Source organism: Rana temporaria, unplaced genomic scaffold, assembly GCF_905171775.1.
Source record: "Rana temporaria unplaced genomic scaffold, aRanTem1.1, whole genome shotgun sequence".
NCBI classification, from domain to species: domain Eukaryota; kingdom Metazoa; phylum Chordata; class Amphibia; order Anura; family Ranidae; genus Rana; species Rana temporaria.
Genome location: NW_024404659.1, coordinates 833 through 20,428, shown reverse-complemented (window position 1 = coordinate 20,428; position 19,596 = coordinate 833). Strand labels below are relative to the sequence as shown.

At 43.1% G+C, this 19,596-nt stretch overlaps 2 protein-coding genes and 1 long non-coding RNA gene across 4 annotated transcripts in view; 1 reads left to right on the top strand and 2 right to left on the bottom strand.

Moving 5' to 3' along the window:
* LOC120922815 (SLAM family member 8-like) overlaps positions 1-3,242 on the bottom strand; it is a 22,760-nt gene extending 19,518 nt beyond the window's left edge. The window contains 1 exon segment of the mRNA XM_040334818.1: positions 3,221-3,242. Coding sequence (XP_040190752.1) covers positions 3,221-3,242 — 22 coding nt within the window.
* On the top strand, positions 1,365-19,596 carry LOC120922813 (NACHT, LRR and PYD domains-containing protein 12-like). 2 transcript variants are annotated; one of them, XM_040334816.1, is made up of 8 exons: positions 1,365-1,517; positions 2,857-2,945; positions 5,723-5,791; positions 7,997-8,151; positions 10,076-10,262; positions 12,557-12,622; positions 14,443-16,162; positions 19,409-19,596. In XM_040334816.1, the coding sequence occupies exons 3-8, from the start codon at positions 5,761-5,763 to the stop codon at positions 19,560-19,562; spliced, it is 2,313 nt and encodes a 770-aa protein (XP_040190750.1). In that variant the 5' UTR covers positions 1,365-1,517; positions 2,857-2,945; positions 5,723-5,760; the 3' UTR covers positions 19,563-19,596. The 2 variants fall into 2 exon arrangements, with proteins under 2 accessions (XP_040190750.1, XP_040190751.1); XM_040334817.1 differs by lacking the exon at positions 2,857-2,945.
* On the bottom strand, positions 17,186-17,593 carry LOC120922814. Its single transcript, XR_005745461.1, has 2 exons — positions 17,335-17,593; positions 17,186-17,244 (listed from the first exon to the last, which is right to left on the bottom strand). It is a non-coding gene; the product is annotated as an uncharacterized LOC120922814 (long non-coding RNA).

Genomic DNA, 19,596 nt, shown 5'->3' with positions numbered 1-19,596 from the left:
TACATGCCCTCCATGGATGGTTTGCATGGCATTTCTCAGGGTAGGTGTCCTGGTGGTGACAACAATGAACCACACCTGTGCAATGTGTGCAGATACAGCCACTTATAGCCTCTATTGGAAGGTCATGTGATGACGGGGTGTCAACACAGAAACACAATTGGGAAACAGGGACAAAGTGTTGTCACCCTATAACAGGAAATACCCGAACAAGGACTGTCATGGCAGGATCACCGGGGACTAGTTTAACAAAAGCGGCAGAGGATTTTTGAAATTACATTACCATGGTTAAGCTTCTATAAAGATTTTCACAATTGGGTTTACATACCCTTAAAGCATTATATATAATCTATGGCCCAGATTCTCAAAGGGCTTACGACGGCGCAACGCCATGTACGCCGTCGTAAGTCCTAATCTGGGCCGTCGAATCTATGCGACTGATTCTTAGAATCAGTTACGCATAGATATCCATTAGATCTGACAGGCGTAAGGCTCTTACGCCGTCGGATCTTAAATGCAATTTTTTATTTGTCCGCTAGGTGTCGCCTCGGTCGTTTTCCCCGTCGAGTATGCAAATTAACTAGATACGCGAATTCCTGAACGTACGCGCGGCCGACGCAGTGAATTTACGACGTTTACGTTAGGTTTTTCCGGCGTAAAGTTGCCCCTGCTATATGAGGGGCAACCAATGTCAAGTATGGCCGTCGTTCCTGCGTCGAAATTTATAAATTTACGTTGTTTGCGTAAGTCGTCCGTGAATGGGCCTGGACGCCATTTACGTTCACCTCGAAACCAATGACGTCCTTGCGACGTCATTTGGAGCAATGCACCCTGGGATATTTTTCGGACGGCGCATGCGCAGTACGTTCGGCCGCGGGAACGCGCTTAATTTAAATACTACACGCCCCCTACCCGCCTAATTTGAATTAGGCGGGCTTGCGCCGGGTGATTTACGCTACGCCGCTGCAACTTTATACGCATGTGCTTTGCGGCGGCGTAACGTAAATGAGATACGTTACGCCCGCCGACATTTACGCTGATCTACGAGAATCTGCCCCTATATATTTTTTTGTATTTGATTGAGTGGGTTTACATACAGTTTAGGCATTATACACATAAATAAAAAAAATAATAACAATATTAATATATATATATATATATATATATATATATATATATATATATATATATATATATATATATATATATATATATATTTTGTTGCATGTACTGTATATATATATATTCTTTATGAAATTTTACATTAACATTTTGTTTAACTTAAAAAAATTCTTTCTGTTGTTGTTGTTTCAGTAGTAATCCTGTGATCGTGTATATACAGTCACATATGACGTTGGCAATATCATGTGACTTGTAGCACTTCCTGGTCCAGCCCTCTCTCTGGCTCTCAGTCCTTCGCTCGGTGTGACGCTCCTTATTTTGCACACAGTCTCTTGCACTCTTGCAGAAGCTCCATCGATCAAAACAACAAAAAAAATGTCTTTGAAACAAGTTCCCAGGTAATTGTTACATTGTATACTTAGATTTGTAATCGTCTCATTTCTTACTTCTAAGACAATTTGTTACATGACTTTTGCAAAACATTTTCTTTCTTGAAAAATAATATTTTTCAGCCTTAGGCTGCTAAAAAAAAAGGAATGTAAAAAAAAGCGTAATCAGTTGTGCAGCAAAGTAAAACGTAGTTACATAGTTATGTTGCAAGATTAAAATCAGGAGACAGAAGCAGGAAATGTAACGGGTGTGAAAGTGAAAGTAACTTTGCTTCAATGGCTGCATTCCTGGGGAAGTGGAAAGATTCAATATTTATTTATTTATTTCATTTTGTTTTATGTTATTTTATTTTATTTCATTTTGTTTTATGTTATTTTGTTTTTTGTTTTATTCTATTTCATTTTGTTTTCTGTTATTTTATTCTATTTTATTTCATTTTGTTTTATGGTATTTTATTTTGTTTTATTCTATTTCATTTTGTTTTATGTTATTTTGTTTTATTTCATTTTGTTTTATGTTATTTTATTTTGTTTTATTTCATTTTGTTTTATGGTATTTTATTTTGTTTTATGTTATTTTGTTTTATTCTATTTCATTTTGTTTTATGTTATTTTATTTTATTTTGTTTTATGTTATTTTATTTTGTTTTATTTCATTTTGTTTTATGGTATTTTATTTTGTTTTATGTTATTTTGTTTTATTCTATTTCATTTTGTTTTATGTTATTTTTTATTTTTATTTTCATTTTGTTTTATGGTATTTTATTTTGTTTTATTCTATTTCATTTTGTTTTATGTTATTTTGTTTTATTTCATTTTGTTTTATGTTATTTTATTTTGTTTTATTTCATTTTGTTTTATGGTATTTTATTTTGTTTTATGTTATTTTGTTTTATTCTATTTCATTTTGTTTTATGTTATTTATTTATTTTTTCATTTTGTTTTATGTTATTTTATTCTATTTCATTTTGTTTTATGTTATTTTGTTTTATTTCATTTTGTTTTATGTTATTTTATTTTATTTTGTTTTATGTTATTTTATTTTGTTTTATTTCATTTTGTTTTATGGTATTTTATTTTGTTTTATGTTATTTTGTTTTATTCTATTCCATTTTGTTTTATGTTATTTTTTATTTATTTTTTCATTTTGTTTTATGTTATTTTATTTTATTTCATTTTGTTTTATGTTATTTTGTTTTATTTCATTTTGTTTTATGTTATTTTATTTCATTTTGTTTTATGTTATTTTATTTCATTTTATTTTGTTATTTTATTTTATGTTATTTTGCTTTATTCTATTTAATTTTGTTTTATGTTATTTTATTTTGTTTTGGACTCCACGAGACAGATCTCACTCAGGTACAAATAATTAAAGCTGAACTCCAGGATAAGCAAATATCATCTGTATCCATTCATCATGTGCGTTCTTAAATCTCGGCGAGTTTTGTGTCTTTCTCCCATATCAGTGCAGTAGTCCAGTGTGTGACTTCCTGTAATAAAGACCGCCCCCTGCTGCTCTCTCTCCTTGTGCAGAGTGACTGGTCTTGTTTCCGCCCCTCCTGTAGTTTTCTTTTGTAGTGGGTGGAGCACTTGGGCCCCTCCCACAGCTCCGTTCCTTCTCCTTGTGCAGGGTGACAGCTCTCAGTCTCCGCCCCCTCCTGTAGTTTATCTAGTGGATGAAGCTCCTGGGCCCCTCCCACAGCTCTACTCACTTTGTGCAGGGTGACCGGCCATGTCTCCACCCCCTTCTTTAGTTTCTCTAATGGGTGGAGCTCCTGGGCCCCTCCCGCAGCTCTGCTCCCTCTCTTTGTACAGTGACTGGTCTTGTTTCCATCCCCTTCCTGTAGTTTTTCTGTGGTGGGTGGAGCTCCCCGGGCCCCTCCCACAGCTCTTCTCCCTCTCCCTATGCAGGGTGACTGGTCTTGTCTCTGCCCCTTTTGTACTTTTTCTGTAGTGGGTGGAGTCTGATGAGCCCCTCCCACACCTCTGCTCTCTCTCTTCGTACAGAGTAACTGGTCTTGTTTCCGCCCCTTCTGTAGTTTTTTTATGTAGTGGGTGGAGCTCCTGGGCCCCTCCCACAGCTCTGCTTCCTCTTCTTGTGCAGAGTGACCAGTCTTGTTTTCATCCCTTCTGATGTTTTTTTTTCTGTAGTGGGTGGATCTCCTGGGCCCCTCCCACAACTCTACTCCCTCTCCTTATGCAGAGTGACTGGTCTTGTTTCTGCCCCTTCTGTAGTTTTACGGTAGTGGGTGGAGCCCGATGGGCCCCTCCCACAGCTCTGCTCCCTCTCCTTATGCAGAGTGACCAGTCTTGTTTTCATCCCTTCTGACGTTTTTTTTTTCTGTAGTGGGTGGATGTCCTGGGCCCCTCCCACAACTCTACTCCCTCTCCTTATACAGAGTGACTGGTCTTGTTTCTGCCGCTTCTGTAGTTTTACTGTAGTGGGTGGAGACCGATAGGCCCCTCCCACAGCTCTGCCCCCTCTCCTTGTGCAGGGTGACTGGTCTTGTTTCCACCCCCTTCTGTAGTTTTTCTGTAGTGGGTGGATCTCCTGGGCCCCTCCCACGGCCCTGTAACCTGCACAGACTATGTAGAGTGCAGTGATGATGCCATTGCTACATTTACAAGGTTATATCTGGGTTTGAAAAGGGATTTGGTATACAAAAGTGGGTTAATGTGCTTTGTGGCTATTGAGAAAACGATTTAAGGGGCAGTGTTTGTGCCCGGAGTTCAGCTTTAAAGTAGGCTCCTTTCACACAGGAGACCATTGGGTAGTAAAAAAAGGGGGGGTTAAGCCTTGGTTTTACCACTTCTTGACCCCCTACCTGAAGTCTACCATCACAGCTATACACATGCTTTGCAATTGTATCCCTGGCAGCAGGGCCACCATCAGGCAGGTACAGGCAGTATACCTGTAAGGGGTCCGGAGGTCCCCAGGGCCCCAGATGGCAACCCCCCCCCCTTTTTTATTTATTTTTTATTAAAAAAAAATGTTTTTAATATATTTTTATTCTATTTTTTATCAAAGGGTCAATTTTTTTTAGGGGTCCGGAGGCCCCCAGGGCCCCGGATGGCAACCCCCCCTTTTTTTTATAAAAAAAATATTATTTTTATATATATATATATATATATATATATATATATATATATATATATATTATTATTAAAGAGGTCCCCAGGGCCCCGGATGGCAACCCCCCCTTTTTTATAAAAAAAATATTATTTATATATATATATATATATATATATATATATATATATTATTAAAGAGGTCCCCAGGGCCCCGGATGGCAACCCCCCCCCCTTTTTTTTATAAAAAAAATATTATTTTTATATATATATATATATATATATATATATATATATATATATATTAATTATTAAAGAGGTCCCCAGGGCAACCCCCCCCTTTTTTTTATAAAAATATTATTTTTTTATATATATATATATATATATATATATATATATATATTATTATTAAAGAGGTCCCCAGGGCCCCGGATGGCAAAATTGTATTTATTTTTTATATTATTTTTTTTCTTTATATATATATATATATATATATATATATATATATTTGTTTGTTTTTTTATTAAAGGGCTCAGAGGTCCCCATGGCCCTGGATGGCAACCCCCCTTTTTTATAATTTTTTGTATAAATGTTTATTTTTTATATATATTTTTATTTATTTTTTTATTAAAGGGCCCAGAGGTTTCTTTTTTTTTTTTTTATTAAAGGGCCCAGAGGTCCCGGATGGCAACCCCCCTTTTTTTTTGTAATTTATTTTTATAAAAAAATAAATACATTTATTAAAGGGCCCAGAGGTCCCCAGGGCCCCCCCCCCCCCTTTCAGACTTACCCATTAAAGGCAATGGGAGCAAGCACGCCATAATGCAGTTGCAGCTCAGTATTTAAACACAAAAGTCCCCCCAAAAAAAAGGAGGTAGAAAGATCATCTCCTGAACACCTGGCAGCCGCTGTTTTACCACCCTCTGAAAAGGAATCCACGCAGATCACTTTTTCTAGAATGGCAGACACTGCCACCCATAGGTAAAGATTGAAACAGAGGGTTACATACCTCCTCTGTCAAACACCCTCTAAAAAGAAATCCACTGCGGATCACTTTTTAGAGGGGGTGGCAATGGCTGCCGCACATGAGAACTTGCTGAAGACACATTGTAGTATTCTCATACTTGTAATATTTTGTTTTCAAGGTAAGCGTGTATATTCCCTAGAGAGGATCCTAACCAAGATGGAGGAATATACAAGAATTCAGTCTGAAGGTGAGTAATAGTCTTATGATTAGTACCGGGGCATTTCATTTTCTACACAAATCTGTATTGTTTGTTAGGAATTATTTTTACCCCCCCCCCCCAAAACAGTTGTTTATTTTCTGAAAACAGAGGCCCTTGACAATAAAATGGAAGAAGTTACTATTCCTATGTTACAGGACAGTGGCATACCAATGGGGGAGTGGGGGGCGGTCTGCCCTGGGTGCCACATATTGGGAGGGGGGGTCAGGAGGTCATAGCTTGAGTCATAAAGGTGCAGCTTCTCGCCTATCTGAAGAGATTGCCGGTGTCGGACAGTGTCACCGGCTTTATCAGGCTCACAGGTAGGCGGGACCGGCTGTGGTGACAAGTCAGGTGTGGGGTCCCCTTTGTAGTACAGATCAGACTGTGTCAGTGTTGGTCGGGGAGGTTCCGTGCTCGGGCTGAGCTTGCAGTGTGGTAGGGTGTGATTTTCAATGACTCTGCCCCCCCCTTCCACCACCCGGGACCCCAGAGGGGGCGACACTGAGCCCTGTCACCGCCTGACACACCGGAGCCACGTCTAAATGAGGCTCATCGTGAGTGGAGAGGAGGAGAGGTGAGAGCAATGGAGGGGGGCATCATCTCCACACTGGAGACACCAACCTACCTACACAGCATCAACCTACACCCAGCACCCATCATACACCACACACCCAACCAACATACAGCACCCAGCCAGGGCACAGCACCAATCATACACACCCAGCACCAAACCTACACCCAGCATCCAGCCTGGGCACAGCACCCATCATACACCCAGCACCCAACATACACCCAATACCCAACCTATATACCCAGCCTGGGCACAGCACCCATCATACACCCAGCACCCAACATACACCCAACACCCAACCTACACTCAGCCTGGGCACAGCACCCATCAGACACCCAGCACCCAACGCCCAACCTACACCCAGCCTGGGCTCAGTACCCATCATACACCCAGCACCCAACATACACCCAACCTGGGCACAGCACCCATCATACACCCAGCACCCAACATACACCAAACGTCCAACTTACACCCAGCCTGGGCACAGCACCCATCATACACCCAGCACCCAACCTACACCCAGCCTGGGCAGAGCATCCATCATACACCCAGCACCCAACCTACACCCAGCCTGTGCACAGCACCCATCATACACCCAGCACCCAACATACACCCAACCTACACCCAGCCTAGGCACATCACCCATCATACACCCAGCAACCATCATACACCCAGAACCCAACCTACACCCAGCCTGAGCACAGCACCCATCATACACCCAGCAACCATCATACACCCAAACTACACCCAGCCTGGGCACAGCACCCATCATACACCCAGCACCCAACATACACCCAGCCTGGGAACAGCACCCATCATACACCCAACATACACCCAGCCTGGGCACAGCAACCATCATACACCCAGCGCACAACATACACCCAGCATCCAACTCACACCCAGCCTGGGCACAGCACCCATCATACACCCAGCAACCATCATACACCCAGCATCCAGCCTGGGCACAGCACCCATCATACACCCAGCAACCATCATACACCCAGCGCACAACATACATCCAGCACCCAACCTACACCCAGCCTGGACACAGCACCCATCATACACCAAGCACCCAACCAATACCCAGCCTGGTTACAGCACCCATTATAAACCCAGCACTCAACCAACGTACAGCACCCATCATACACCCAGCACCCAAACTACACCCAGCCTGGGCACAGCACCCATCATACACCGGGCTTCTGATGCGATGGGAAGACCTCTGAAGTGAAGGGGGACCTCTGGTGTGATGGGGAAACTCTAATGTGATGGGAGGATCTCTGATTTAATGGGGGCTTCTGATGCAATGGGAGGACCTCTGATGTGAAGGGGGGCTCTGATGTGATGGGGGAACTCTGATGGGATGGGAGGACCTCTGATGTGAAGGGGGCTTCTGATTTGAAGGTCATTTCATCAAGGTGGTTGTGCTCATCATCCCAGGTGTTCTGGTTTCTCAGTGATAAGTAACATATACATTTTAAACTGGGGTGCCTTGATATTTTGCATACTTTTAAAGGGTGTTATGACTAAAAAATGTCAGGAAATGCCGAGTTAGACAATCACAATTTTACATTTACATTACGTTTTTTAGGTTACATTTTAAAATATTATTATTTTTCCAGTTGACAAGTTGGGTCAAAGACTGTCTGAGTATGAATACCATGAGCTTGGGATGGTGTACAATTATTTCAAGGGCGATATCATCTGTGTCCTGGAATATCTACCAACTCATAGCTTCCTGTGTGAGTCTCAGAATTACATGCGTTTGGACCTCGAGGTAAGGACTCTAATGACTTTATAGCATCATTGTGTGTACACGATGTTGTCTTCAGTATGAGGGATGTAACTGTTTTATTATGTAAAAATATAGTGCAAAAAAAACCTGCTATTACACTCCCAAAAAAATAAAATACATTGGCCCGGATTCACAGACACTGGCGCATATATATGCCGCCGTAGCGCATCTCCTTTACGATACGCCGACGCAGCGCAGAGAGGCAAGCACTGAATACAAAGCACTTCCTCCCAAATCTGCGCTGGGTTTCTCAGGCGTAAGTCGGCGTAGGTGGAAGTGGGTGTGAGCCATTCTAAGGAGGCGTGACCCCATGTAAATGATGGGCCGAGCGCCATCAAGATACGAATAACGAACGGCGCATGCGCCGGCTTATGGACGTATCCCAGTGGGCATGCTCAGAATCACGTCGGAACGAACGCCTAAGATACGTTGAATCACTGCCTACGACTTGAACGTAACCTACGCCCAACCATATTCACGTACTACTACGTAAACAACGTAAAATACGACGGCTGTTCCCTGGTCCATACCTTTGCATGAGTTGCGCCTCATAGATGGGGAATAACTATACGCCGGACGTAAGCCTTACGTAAACCGTGTATATTAATGCGCTGGGCACAAGTACGTTCGTGAATTGGCGTATCTCACTCATTTGCATATTCGAATTGTAAATCAATGGGAGCGCCCCTTGCGGCCAGCGTAAATATGCGCCCACGATACGACGGCGTAGGAAACTTACGTCGGTCGGATCAAGCCTAGTTTCAGGCGTATCTTGGTTTCAGAGTCAGGCGCATAGATACGACAGCGCATATGTGCACTTACGCGGCGTATCTTGAGATACGTCGGCGTAAGTGCTACGTGAATCCGGGCCATTGAATAAAAACAAAAAGAGCCGCTTTCATTCCACAATGCAATCACCACACTAGTCTCAATAAATGTATACTCAATAACAGAAAAGCACTCCTTCATAAAAAATGATCAAATGTTGACTCAGAATGTGCATATACACAACAATATTCGTCAAAAACCTGTGTTGTGTCTTTACTCACATTTTACACTTTTTTGGTGAATGGGTAGGGGTACTATGTGTACCCTATATTCATTCACATGGGGGGGCAGGACCTTGCCCCAAAGCACCCCCCATGTTACGGGCATGTGGCCTGGTATGGTTCAGGAGGGCGAGGGGGTGATTGCTCGTCCCCCCCCCCCATCCGTCCGTTTCCTGGGCTGCATGCTCAGATAAGGAACTGGTATGAATTATGGGGGGATCATCACCTTTTTGTTTTACATTTTGGCGTGGGGTTCCTCGTAAAATCCATACCAAACCCGAAGGGCCTGGTATTGATTGGCAGAGACCCCACACAGTTTTTTTCTTAAAATTTCAGCTGTCCGTGGGAACGCCCCGCTGACGGCTGATGAGTCATCGGCAGCCCGCTCTTTCAAAGACAGCTACTCAACGCACAGAATTAGAAAAATAATTAACAAATTTGATTCCAATCGTTCTGAAAATTTGGAATTCGTTCGAAAACTAATATATCGAACTAAATTTTATGAATTTTAATTAAATTTGTTACTATTTCATTCGGAGATTCGGATACATCCAAATCTCCGAAAAAACAAAAATGTGTCTGAATTTATATTCGGACCAAAATGAATTGCACGTGTCTAATAAAGGTTAAGTTTTAGATCAGTGGTTTTTGGTGTAGGGAAATGCACCCTTGTTCTGTAGATGTAAACAATTGCCACAATGGTACATTTTGTATAGATTCTTTAAGTCCTGCATAGATTTGTCAGCGTCTGTTTTGCCCACTTTCACATAAAGTTTCTTTTACTTTGCTTGCCTTCTTAGTTTTTATGTTCTGATTTACCAATATTATCGTCTGGAATTGTCCTTGTTGTTCTACAGTACTTCAGATCAATGGAGAAACAATTGGGTCCAGAAACCTTTCCACAATTGCTGCTAGAAGATGTTCTGGAGATGGGAAGAGAGGCTGTCATTGGATTGTTTAAAACTCTGTGCGCTCTACAGAAAGACCACCAGCATCCAAATTTGTTGGGAATTATCAATGAGATCAACGCGGCAGATCAGAGTGGTACGTCACCCAAATGATGCACAATTTGGTTTCAAACTTGAAGAGAATTAACATTTCTGAAGAGTTTTGTTTTAAAAAGTTCTGGTATTTTGCAACCGGGTACAGAGGGACAGAACACAACGAGATAACAATGGAGTATTACTCTGCAAGATGGGTACGTCATTGGCACACTAGGCATTGGCACACTAGGCATGCAAGGGTGCCCAATTAAAAAAAAACACAACAGGAAGTGAAATAAAATGCCCTCTTAGAAAGTTTTCAACAGAATTAGGCGCCTTTCACATGGGGCGGATCAGTAATGATCCGCCCCATGCACCTCCGCTTGCTCTGCGGGGATCGCTCCATTGATCCCCGCTGAGCCGGCGGATGACAGGACGGTCCCTGCACACTGTGCAGGGACCGCCCTGTCTTTCCTCCGCTCTCCCCTATGGGGGGGATCGGATGAACACGGACTGTATGTCCGTGTTCACCTGATCTGATCCGCCAGACGGATGGAAATGTAGGTTTTTCCTCCGTCACACTTTGGCGGATCGGAGCGGGTCGGATGTCAGCGGGCATGTCACCGCTCCATAGAGGAGCACGGAGCACCCGTACAGGTCTGCAAAAAAAAACTGACAGGCGGACCTGTACGGGCCGCCAGTGTGAAAGAGCCCTAAATGTCCCCCCAAAATGTAGTCTTTTTCCTCACTTTTAGTGGTCCGTTGACCACAATGTGGTCAATGGACAGGCCCAGGAAGTGGCGATGTCTACAGTTCTGAAAATTCCTGACCAGGGCAGCCATCAGAATTATTGGGGCCCCTTACAAAGCTTTAGGCATGGGCCCCCTGGAGCTCTTCTCAGCCCTGTTCCTGACACTAACTAGGGTTCTACCTTGCAACTCTTTAAGAAAGTTGCTTCTCTTTATGAAAGTTATTGTTATTGTGCAGCCAGGCCAACGCTACTACTACAATACAATACATGAATATAACACAATAACGATACGATACAATATAATACCAATACAAAACAACAGCAGCATAATACAACAATAATACAATAACCAATGAACACAGTTCCTGATGAGGGGAGCTTATCTGCAGGTGTATGCTCACGCCATCACTACAATGTTGATCAGGCACTGAGAGATGACAAAAGCACACATCCGCTTAACCGACAATGAGTTTGCAGAGCGGACACATCCCCACAGGCGAATTTCTGTGCATTACACAGGGGCCCTTTCGCCGGCCGACATCCAAAACTCCGCAAACACCTTTCTCCAAATCAGGAAGTTTATCTCAACCAGTCTCAGACTGCCCCAGTCAGCTCTTCAGAGCGGGTTGCGGAAGTACTAACCCTGGGTGACACTATGACAATACATATTAAATACTGTGATGGAGTGAAATAAAATGTCTATGTTATCTTTCTCTTTTAACTACTCAAATATTGCTTTCCTTTCTTTTATTATTTTATTTATTTTCTTTCTTGTTGCGATGTGTATGTGTATATATATATATATATATATATATATATGCACACACATGTATGTGTGTGTGTGTATGTATATATGTATATATATACTGTATATATGTGTATTTCAGTATTCACGTGAGAGACATTAGTATTATTTTCCTTGAATGAAAGTCATGACAGAGTTAATCTCATCCCAGAGTGAAGATGAGAAACAGATGGCTTTTAACTACTACTCCTAACCAACTTCTACCCCTCCCACCGAGTAAGAGAAAATGGCCTCCATGAGCTGTGGAATGCTTGCCTCATGGCCAGGAAGAGATGTAACGAGAGAAGACCATATGTGAATGAGCCAATCAGATGCACCCATATGTGATGATGTTTGCTTATGTCACTTAGGCTATGAAAGCTATAATTTGAATAAAGGCTTTCCTTTCTGTTGGAGATGACGATGGAGACTGAAGCAGTGTGAATTATTTTCTCCTGCATGCATGTGCTTACATCATCATGAATTTGGCTCAGCGGCAGAATAGAACATGTATCCTGGAATTGAGCCAGGGAAAGTCTATTACAATACATCTTCATAAAATTTCCACAACAGTAGTAACCCTATGAAACCATCATCATTTTAAATATTTAATTTACACGTCATTCCCTATACTCTATGTAACTGTAATACTTCCTGAGATGAGAAAGAAGGACACAAAGCACTGTATGTAGGCAAAGGACACCACACACCACAACCATTTTTTTTGTCTGAAATAAATACCCAATTAGGGAATAAGAACCAAGATAAAGCCTGTTTCCCCCCCTGGTGACTTACCATTGTGTCTGTACTTTTTTTTCAGATGTTAAGTTATTGGCGCACATTCTTCTGGACACGCTGGATTCTACAGTGCCTCTAGAGCAGAAAGGTTTGTTTTTATAAAACCCACCTGAACTGACTTGACATGAGCCTGTGCGCTCTGATTTTTCTTATGTCATCATAAATTAAAGCGGAGCTCCACCCTAAAGTGGAACTTCCGCTCATCGGAACCCTCCCCCCTCTGGTGTCACATTTGACACCTTTCAGGGGGGAGGGGGTGTAGATACCTGTCTAAGACAGGTATTTGCACCCACTAACGGGAGTCCTCTCTGTGGGGATTCTGCGGGTAGTGCGTCACTTCTCGCCCCCGCCCGTTGTGTTCTGGGAAACACTCGGCTCCCAGAACACAGCAGGGATCAGTGAGGACGGCGCTGCGTGACTCGCACATGCGCCGTAGGGAGTCGGGCAGTGAAACCGTAACGCTTCACTTCCTGGTACCCTCACTGAGGATGGCGGTGGGGGCAGCAGATAGACGAGCGGATGCTCATCTTCTGCTGCAGACGACGCTGGACTTTAGGACAGGTAAGTGTCCTAATATTAAAAGTCAGCAGCTGCAGTATTTGTTGCTGCTGGCTTTTAATATTTCTTAAACGGCGGAGCTCCGCTTTAAGTGAAAGCCTAATAGCCCATTTCACAGGGTACTGTGGACTAACTATGTTTTCTAAAAAAGCTGTCTCTACACTAGTAGAATCCTAATAAATGTTGGTACAAATGTGTAAAGCCAAAAATGTAATATTGTAAAGTATCTCACTCTTCCCCTTCATATCCAAAACAATAATAGATTACTGTCTGTGCCTCCATTGAACAAGTTATTTTAGCTTTCTGTCTTGGTGACCACACATTAAGTGAGGCAGAATCCCATCATTGACTACAGAAACAGTGATAAAATCCAAAATATATATATTGTATATACTTGAGTATAAGCCGACCCGAATATAAGCCGAGGAAGCCGACCAGAATATAAGCCGAGGCACCTAATAATACCACACAAAACTGGGAAAACATATTTACTTGAGTATAAGCCTAGGGTGGGAAAAAGCAGCAGCTATTGGGTAAACAATGCCCATCTGCTGCCTCACTGTGCCCATTTGCAGTCTAATTGTGCCCATTTGCTGTCTTACTGTGCCCATTTGCAGTCTCATTGTGCCCAGTTGCAGTTTCACTGTGCCCATTTGTAGTCCCACTATGCCCATTTGCAGCCATACTTTTCATTACTAAAACAGCGTGTCTCCTGCTGAGTAATGCAGTCTGTTCGGCCCTCCATTGAAACAAAGCCCCGCCTCCTTCTCGTCCATCCTTGATAGAGGAACACTGATACGATGCTGGGAAACTGTATCAGTGTTCCGCCTACCACAGACGAGGAGGAGGTGGGGCTTTGTTTCAATGGACGGCCGAACAGACTGCATTACACAGCGGGAGACACTTTTAGTAATGAAAGGCATGGCTCACTCGAGTATAAGCCGAGGGGGAGATTTTCAGCCTAAAAAATGGTCTGAAAAACTTGGCTTATACTCAAGTAAATACGGTATATACAAAAGAATAACTGGGGGCGAGTTGTTGGACTTTTCAGGCACTATAGACTGATCAGAATATAGTCACACAGAAAAATTTCTCTGTGTGACTATATTCTGATCAGTCTTTAGTGCCTGAAAAGTCCAACAATTCGCCCCCAGTTATTCTTTTGTTCATACGTATTAGGACGCGGCACATCTTTATGATTAAATATCCACATGTACACTACATGTGAGGATATTTTCACCTCCTTTTTTCATTAAATACGGTATATATTTCTGTATATACACTGGATATCTTCTTATCCTTGTAAAATGCTGTCTTTAAAGTATTGAATTCCCCATTGTGTCTTTTTAGAAATCTGGACTCTTCATAAAACACATCTGCTGGACTTAACACAGACTCTTGTGGAGAATAAACCTCCAGGAACGACATTGAATCAACAGAGATTTCCGATTTCTGAGCGCTATTTGGATCTAATCGTTGTTTCTACTTATCAATTTGAACCACGTACTAAGCATGAGATCCTATACACCGGTGGTCAACATGAACTTTTTTTAAAGCAAGCCAAACATGGTCTGGAACGTATTAGCATCGACAAGCTATTCCGCTGGTGCCACCGATCTGACTGCATGCCACATGCCGTCTTGGTAAGTGGAGTGCCAGGAGTAGGAAAGACCACCATGATGCAGAAATTTGTCTTTGACTGGGTGAACCGCGAACTATATCAGAGGTTTAATTTTGTGTTTTTTTTCAAATTCCGGGACCTCAATCAGCATGATAAAGAGATCACCCTGGAGGACATGATTATTAAAGAGTATAAATATCTGGAGAATTATCTTAGCGACATCTTCCAAAACCCAGAAAAACTACTCTTCATATTTGATGGCTTAGATGAAAGTAATCTCCCCATGGATTTCAATACAGGGCAATTGTGCAGAAACACGAAGCACCCGGTACAGCTTGGTTCAATTGTGGTTAGTTTAGTAAAGGCATCTCTACTTAAGGGATGTTCTGTCCTGATGACCAGTCGCCCATCAAAACTGGCAGGCATCAACACCAGTGACTTCCAGAGATTATCGGAGATTGTAGGGTTCTTCCCCGCAGAGAGAAAGAAGTACTTCCACAATTTTTTTGTCAATCCAGAATTGGCAGAAAGGGCTTTTCATTACGTTAGAGAGAATGGGACATTGTACACGTTCTGTTACATCCCAACATACTGCTGGATCGTCTGTACAGTCTTGTCAATGAGCCTTAGAAACCAATCAGTAAACATGGATCAGCTGATGGCATCGTTGCCCAAAACAGTGACACAACTCTTTGTGACCTTTGTCTCCAACATTCTGGCCCATCACAGCCATGATGTCAGCAGTGACCGAGCTAAAGAACTGCTGAAGTTCTTGGGGCAGATGGCAGAACATGGCGTCATGAACCATATTCTTACATTTGACATGAGAGATCTGGATTCATTCAAACTTAAATCTTCAGAACGTCTTCTATCAAGCTTCATGGTAGAATCTAAATCCTCTTGTGTGACTACTTATTCCTTCCTTCATCTCACCATTCAAGAATTTGTGGCCGCCTTACGTCATTTTATTGACTATTCTGCAGAAGGACTAAGGTCTTCCATAGAAAAAGCCAGGTCCTTTGAAGATAATCGTGGAGAACTCTTTCTCCGTTTTCTGATCGGACTTTCTCATAATACCACCAGATCTCTTTTGGCTGGGTATTTTAATGCATACCCCTCAGATGCTGCCAAGCAAGTAATCACTTGGCTCAGAAGTTTGATTTCATCATTCAACGTGGCAGGAGGTTCAGATGATGACAAAAGAAGGCTGCTGAATATTTTCACCTATCTGTACGAGTCTCAGAATGATGGTCTGGTATTATGTTTGCTCAAGTCGATGACAAATTTTGACTTTTCAGAATTTCACTTGGCACCATTGGAATGTACCGTGTTGATGTTTATCCTCAAGATAAGCCAAAACACAGAAAGTCTTGATTTAGACTCTTCTTTCATCCATAGTGAGGGCTTGGAGCGTCTTGGTTCAGTTCTACATACAGTGAAAGATCTTAGGTAAACACAATTTACACAGAGAAAACAGCCAAACGTCTGACACCTTTACTTGAATTGATTGTTCATCAGGATGATGAATGTTTCACTTTGACATTCATAGAGCAAAAGGTTTAGATCAGTGGTTCTCAACTTTCTAGTGCTGTGACCCCTTGATAAAATGTCCCAAGTTGTGGGGACCCCTAACAGTAAAATTATTTTTGTAGTGTGGGTTGTCATCACCCAAGGCAAGACAAGTAATTTGCACCCCTAACCCACGGATACTTAGCGCTCCCTCAGTCCCTTCCACTCGTACAGTATTAAAACCCCTTATGGTACTCACTGTGTCTCCGCAGCAGTGACACCTATGCCAAAATCAGGAGATAGGGTCTCCTCCAGCCCCCCCCCACTTCACATTCCTCACCAGCCAGCTGACATCTAGTCTCTGCCCCCCAGCCATGCCATGAACTGAATGGGTGGCTGCGAAGAGGCTGAGTGGGCCAAAGCAAGCTCCAGGGACAGCCCTGCTGGGTAGCCATGAAAAGGCTGGGAGATCAGTGCGGGATTCAGGAACAGCCCAGGATTCGGTGACCCCTGGCAAATTGTAATTTGACCCCCAGGTTGAGAACCACTGGTTTAGAGTATCAAGCCAAAGGGATTCATACAGATTAAGTGTTGCAGCCTCCTTTCCCTAATCGTTGTATCACAGTCAGGGGTCAGGCTCAAAGACCTCTAGCTATAGCAATAGAGAGGCTCCCACTGACCAGCAGGATAGGTATACAAGCATGTCATCCTGGTGCATGTCATAGGCTCACCCGAGGTGCCGGGTCTAAGTACTAACCAGTATTCATTAGAGCTCCTGATGGTGGAGATGGGTTTAGCAGCATGCTATTACCAGGTCACAGTCCCTATAATTACCCCACCAGGAGGTGAGCATTCTGGGGCCCAGTAGTAGATAGAAAATGTACAGATAAGTTAGAGCTGCACAATTCTGGGAAAAATGAGAATCGCAATTCTTTTGCATAAAATGAAGATCACGATTCTCAATTTTTTTTATTTAAAGCGGTAGTAAACCCCGTTCTTGTCAATATTGCCCATGTTGTCACCTCTACTCATGTTGTCACCATTGCCCATGTTGTCACAATTGCCCATGTTGTCACCATTGCCCATGTAGTCACCATTGCCCATGTAGTCACCATTGCCCATGTTGTCACCCCTATCCATATATGTATACTCTCGCTCAGGCCCCCAGGTAGTACAATGGTTCTCTCTCTCAGGCTCCGGGTTACACGGAACCCCTCCGCTGGCCCTCACCTTGGTGCCCCCCCATATTCTGCCTCCTCCAGCGGTAAAGCTCCGGCCGGGCTCCCCCAGCACCTGCCCTCATCTCCCCGGCTCCGGTCAGCATTCTCTGCTCCGCTCCCTGTCTGGAACCAGGCCCGCTAGGAATCCTGAGATTGGTAGTTCTACAAGGAGACCTCCCACTTCACTAACAACAGAGGCGGGACTACATATACCGGCATTCCATGCGGCGCAGCAGCGGGCGGCCGATGATGACGTTCCTGCTGCGGATTGGAGGATGGTGGTGATGGGGAATGTGAGCGACTTCCGGGACACATGGGACAGGTGAGAATAATTTATGGCCGCACCCGAAAATCGCGGGTCATCCCGCGGGGAGATCGCGGGCGGGGAGAATCGAGATCGCGATTCTCTCCGCGATTAAACGTGCAGCTCTAAGATAAGTAAATGCTAGTCAGTAAACAAGCCAAAGGTCGGTAACAAGCAGTTGCAGGTTGGAATCAAGCAGAAGTGTAGTCGAGGAACAATCCAAAGGTTGTTAACTATTGGTTGCAGGTTGGCATGAAGCAAAAGTGATAATGAGGAAGAATTCAAAGTTCAGTAACGAGTGGTTGCAGATTGGGATCAAACAGAAGCATAGTTGAGGAACAAGCCAAAGGTCGGTAATGAGTAGGAGCGAAGATACGGATGGCAGCAAGAGTGAAATATTGGCTGGAGAGAGCCCAATAACCTGGCAAACAGGAAGTGCAAAGGCATGGCTTTAACAGGAAGTTCATGGGAGGAGCAAAAGGTTCAAAGTTGAAGGCTGGATCATTTAAAGAAATGTCCAAGGAGCTGTCCAGATGGCTCAGCAAGAAGAGACATCTCCAGACACAACAGAGTTTGCAGGTTCACATCTGGGTCCTGACACAATGAGTATGGGAATCTGATGGTTATGAATAGGAATGGGCGAAAGGGTTTGGCCCAAGCATCAGTTTGTGCTGAACATTTGCCCGTTCGGCCATTCTCCTAACACCCGAATTTGCAGTGTTTGCCCCGACGAACACCCTGCAATGCACTAAGCACCACACAGTGCATTTTGCGCCCTGATCCCTCCACCGCCCTGATCCCTCCATCAGTATATAATGCACTCACCAGAAGATGAATAAAGATGAGCCTTGTGCTATTAACATGTAGATAGAGGATGATCTCAGGTGGGTCTTGCCATTAGTCAGCATGCAAGTGGAAGTGCAATAGACTGCAAAGGATCCACGTTCCCCTTCAGTGGGGACAACACTTTAAAAAAAAAGCTCACCAGGAGCCAAGATGTTGCTAATATGGTGTAGTATTTATTATAGAAAAATGAAAGTACATGTACAGAAAAGGCCATAAAATTTGCAACAAAATTGCATGAAAAACACTGCCTCTACCGCAGGGCCGCGGTGGCAATATCGTCAGTGCATAGGGCCCTCTCTGACGTGTCTCATGCTCAAACTCATTGTCAAAGCCAGGATAGGCATATCAGTTTGACAATGCGTTTGACCACGAAACGCGTCAGTTAGGGCCCTATGCACTGATGATATTGTCGCTGTGGCCTTGTGGTGTGAGTGATGTTTTTTATGCAAATTTTATGGCCTTTTCTGTACACGTATACAAAATGGGTACAGCCTTGAGCACCTACCCTGGTTTGGGTGGGTTGTGATGGTGGTAGTGGTGAGGGGTAAAGCCATGGCTCAACTTCCTGCTTTTACAGACCCCACCCCCAAGCCCATATAAACAAACCCTTAGATTTTATCACCAATATACAAATTTCTCAGCATGGAACATCAAATTAATCCTCAATCTCATTAATACTTAAAAATTTGAACAGTGGCCACATCTCCTGGTTATGTAGCCAACAGATTCCAACCTTTGTTGTGAATGTAATCCAGAATTTACCCGAATTTATAAAATTTCAATAATTACTTTTTAATAAGTACTTTTTCCCTACAGACTCTCTAACAATAACCTGAAGGATGATGACATGAAGATCATACACGATATATTACTGAACCCCGACTGCCAGATCCAAAAACTGAGGTCAGTTATTATAGGTTTTTTTTACTTCCCATCCAGGCCAATTCTAACACTTCACTCCTACGTGTAAAAAATCAGACACCTAACTGACACTTTTGAACTTT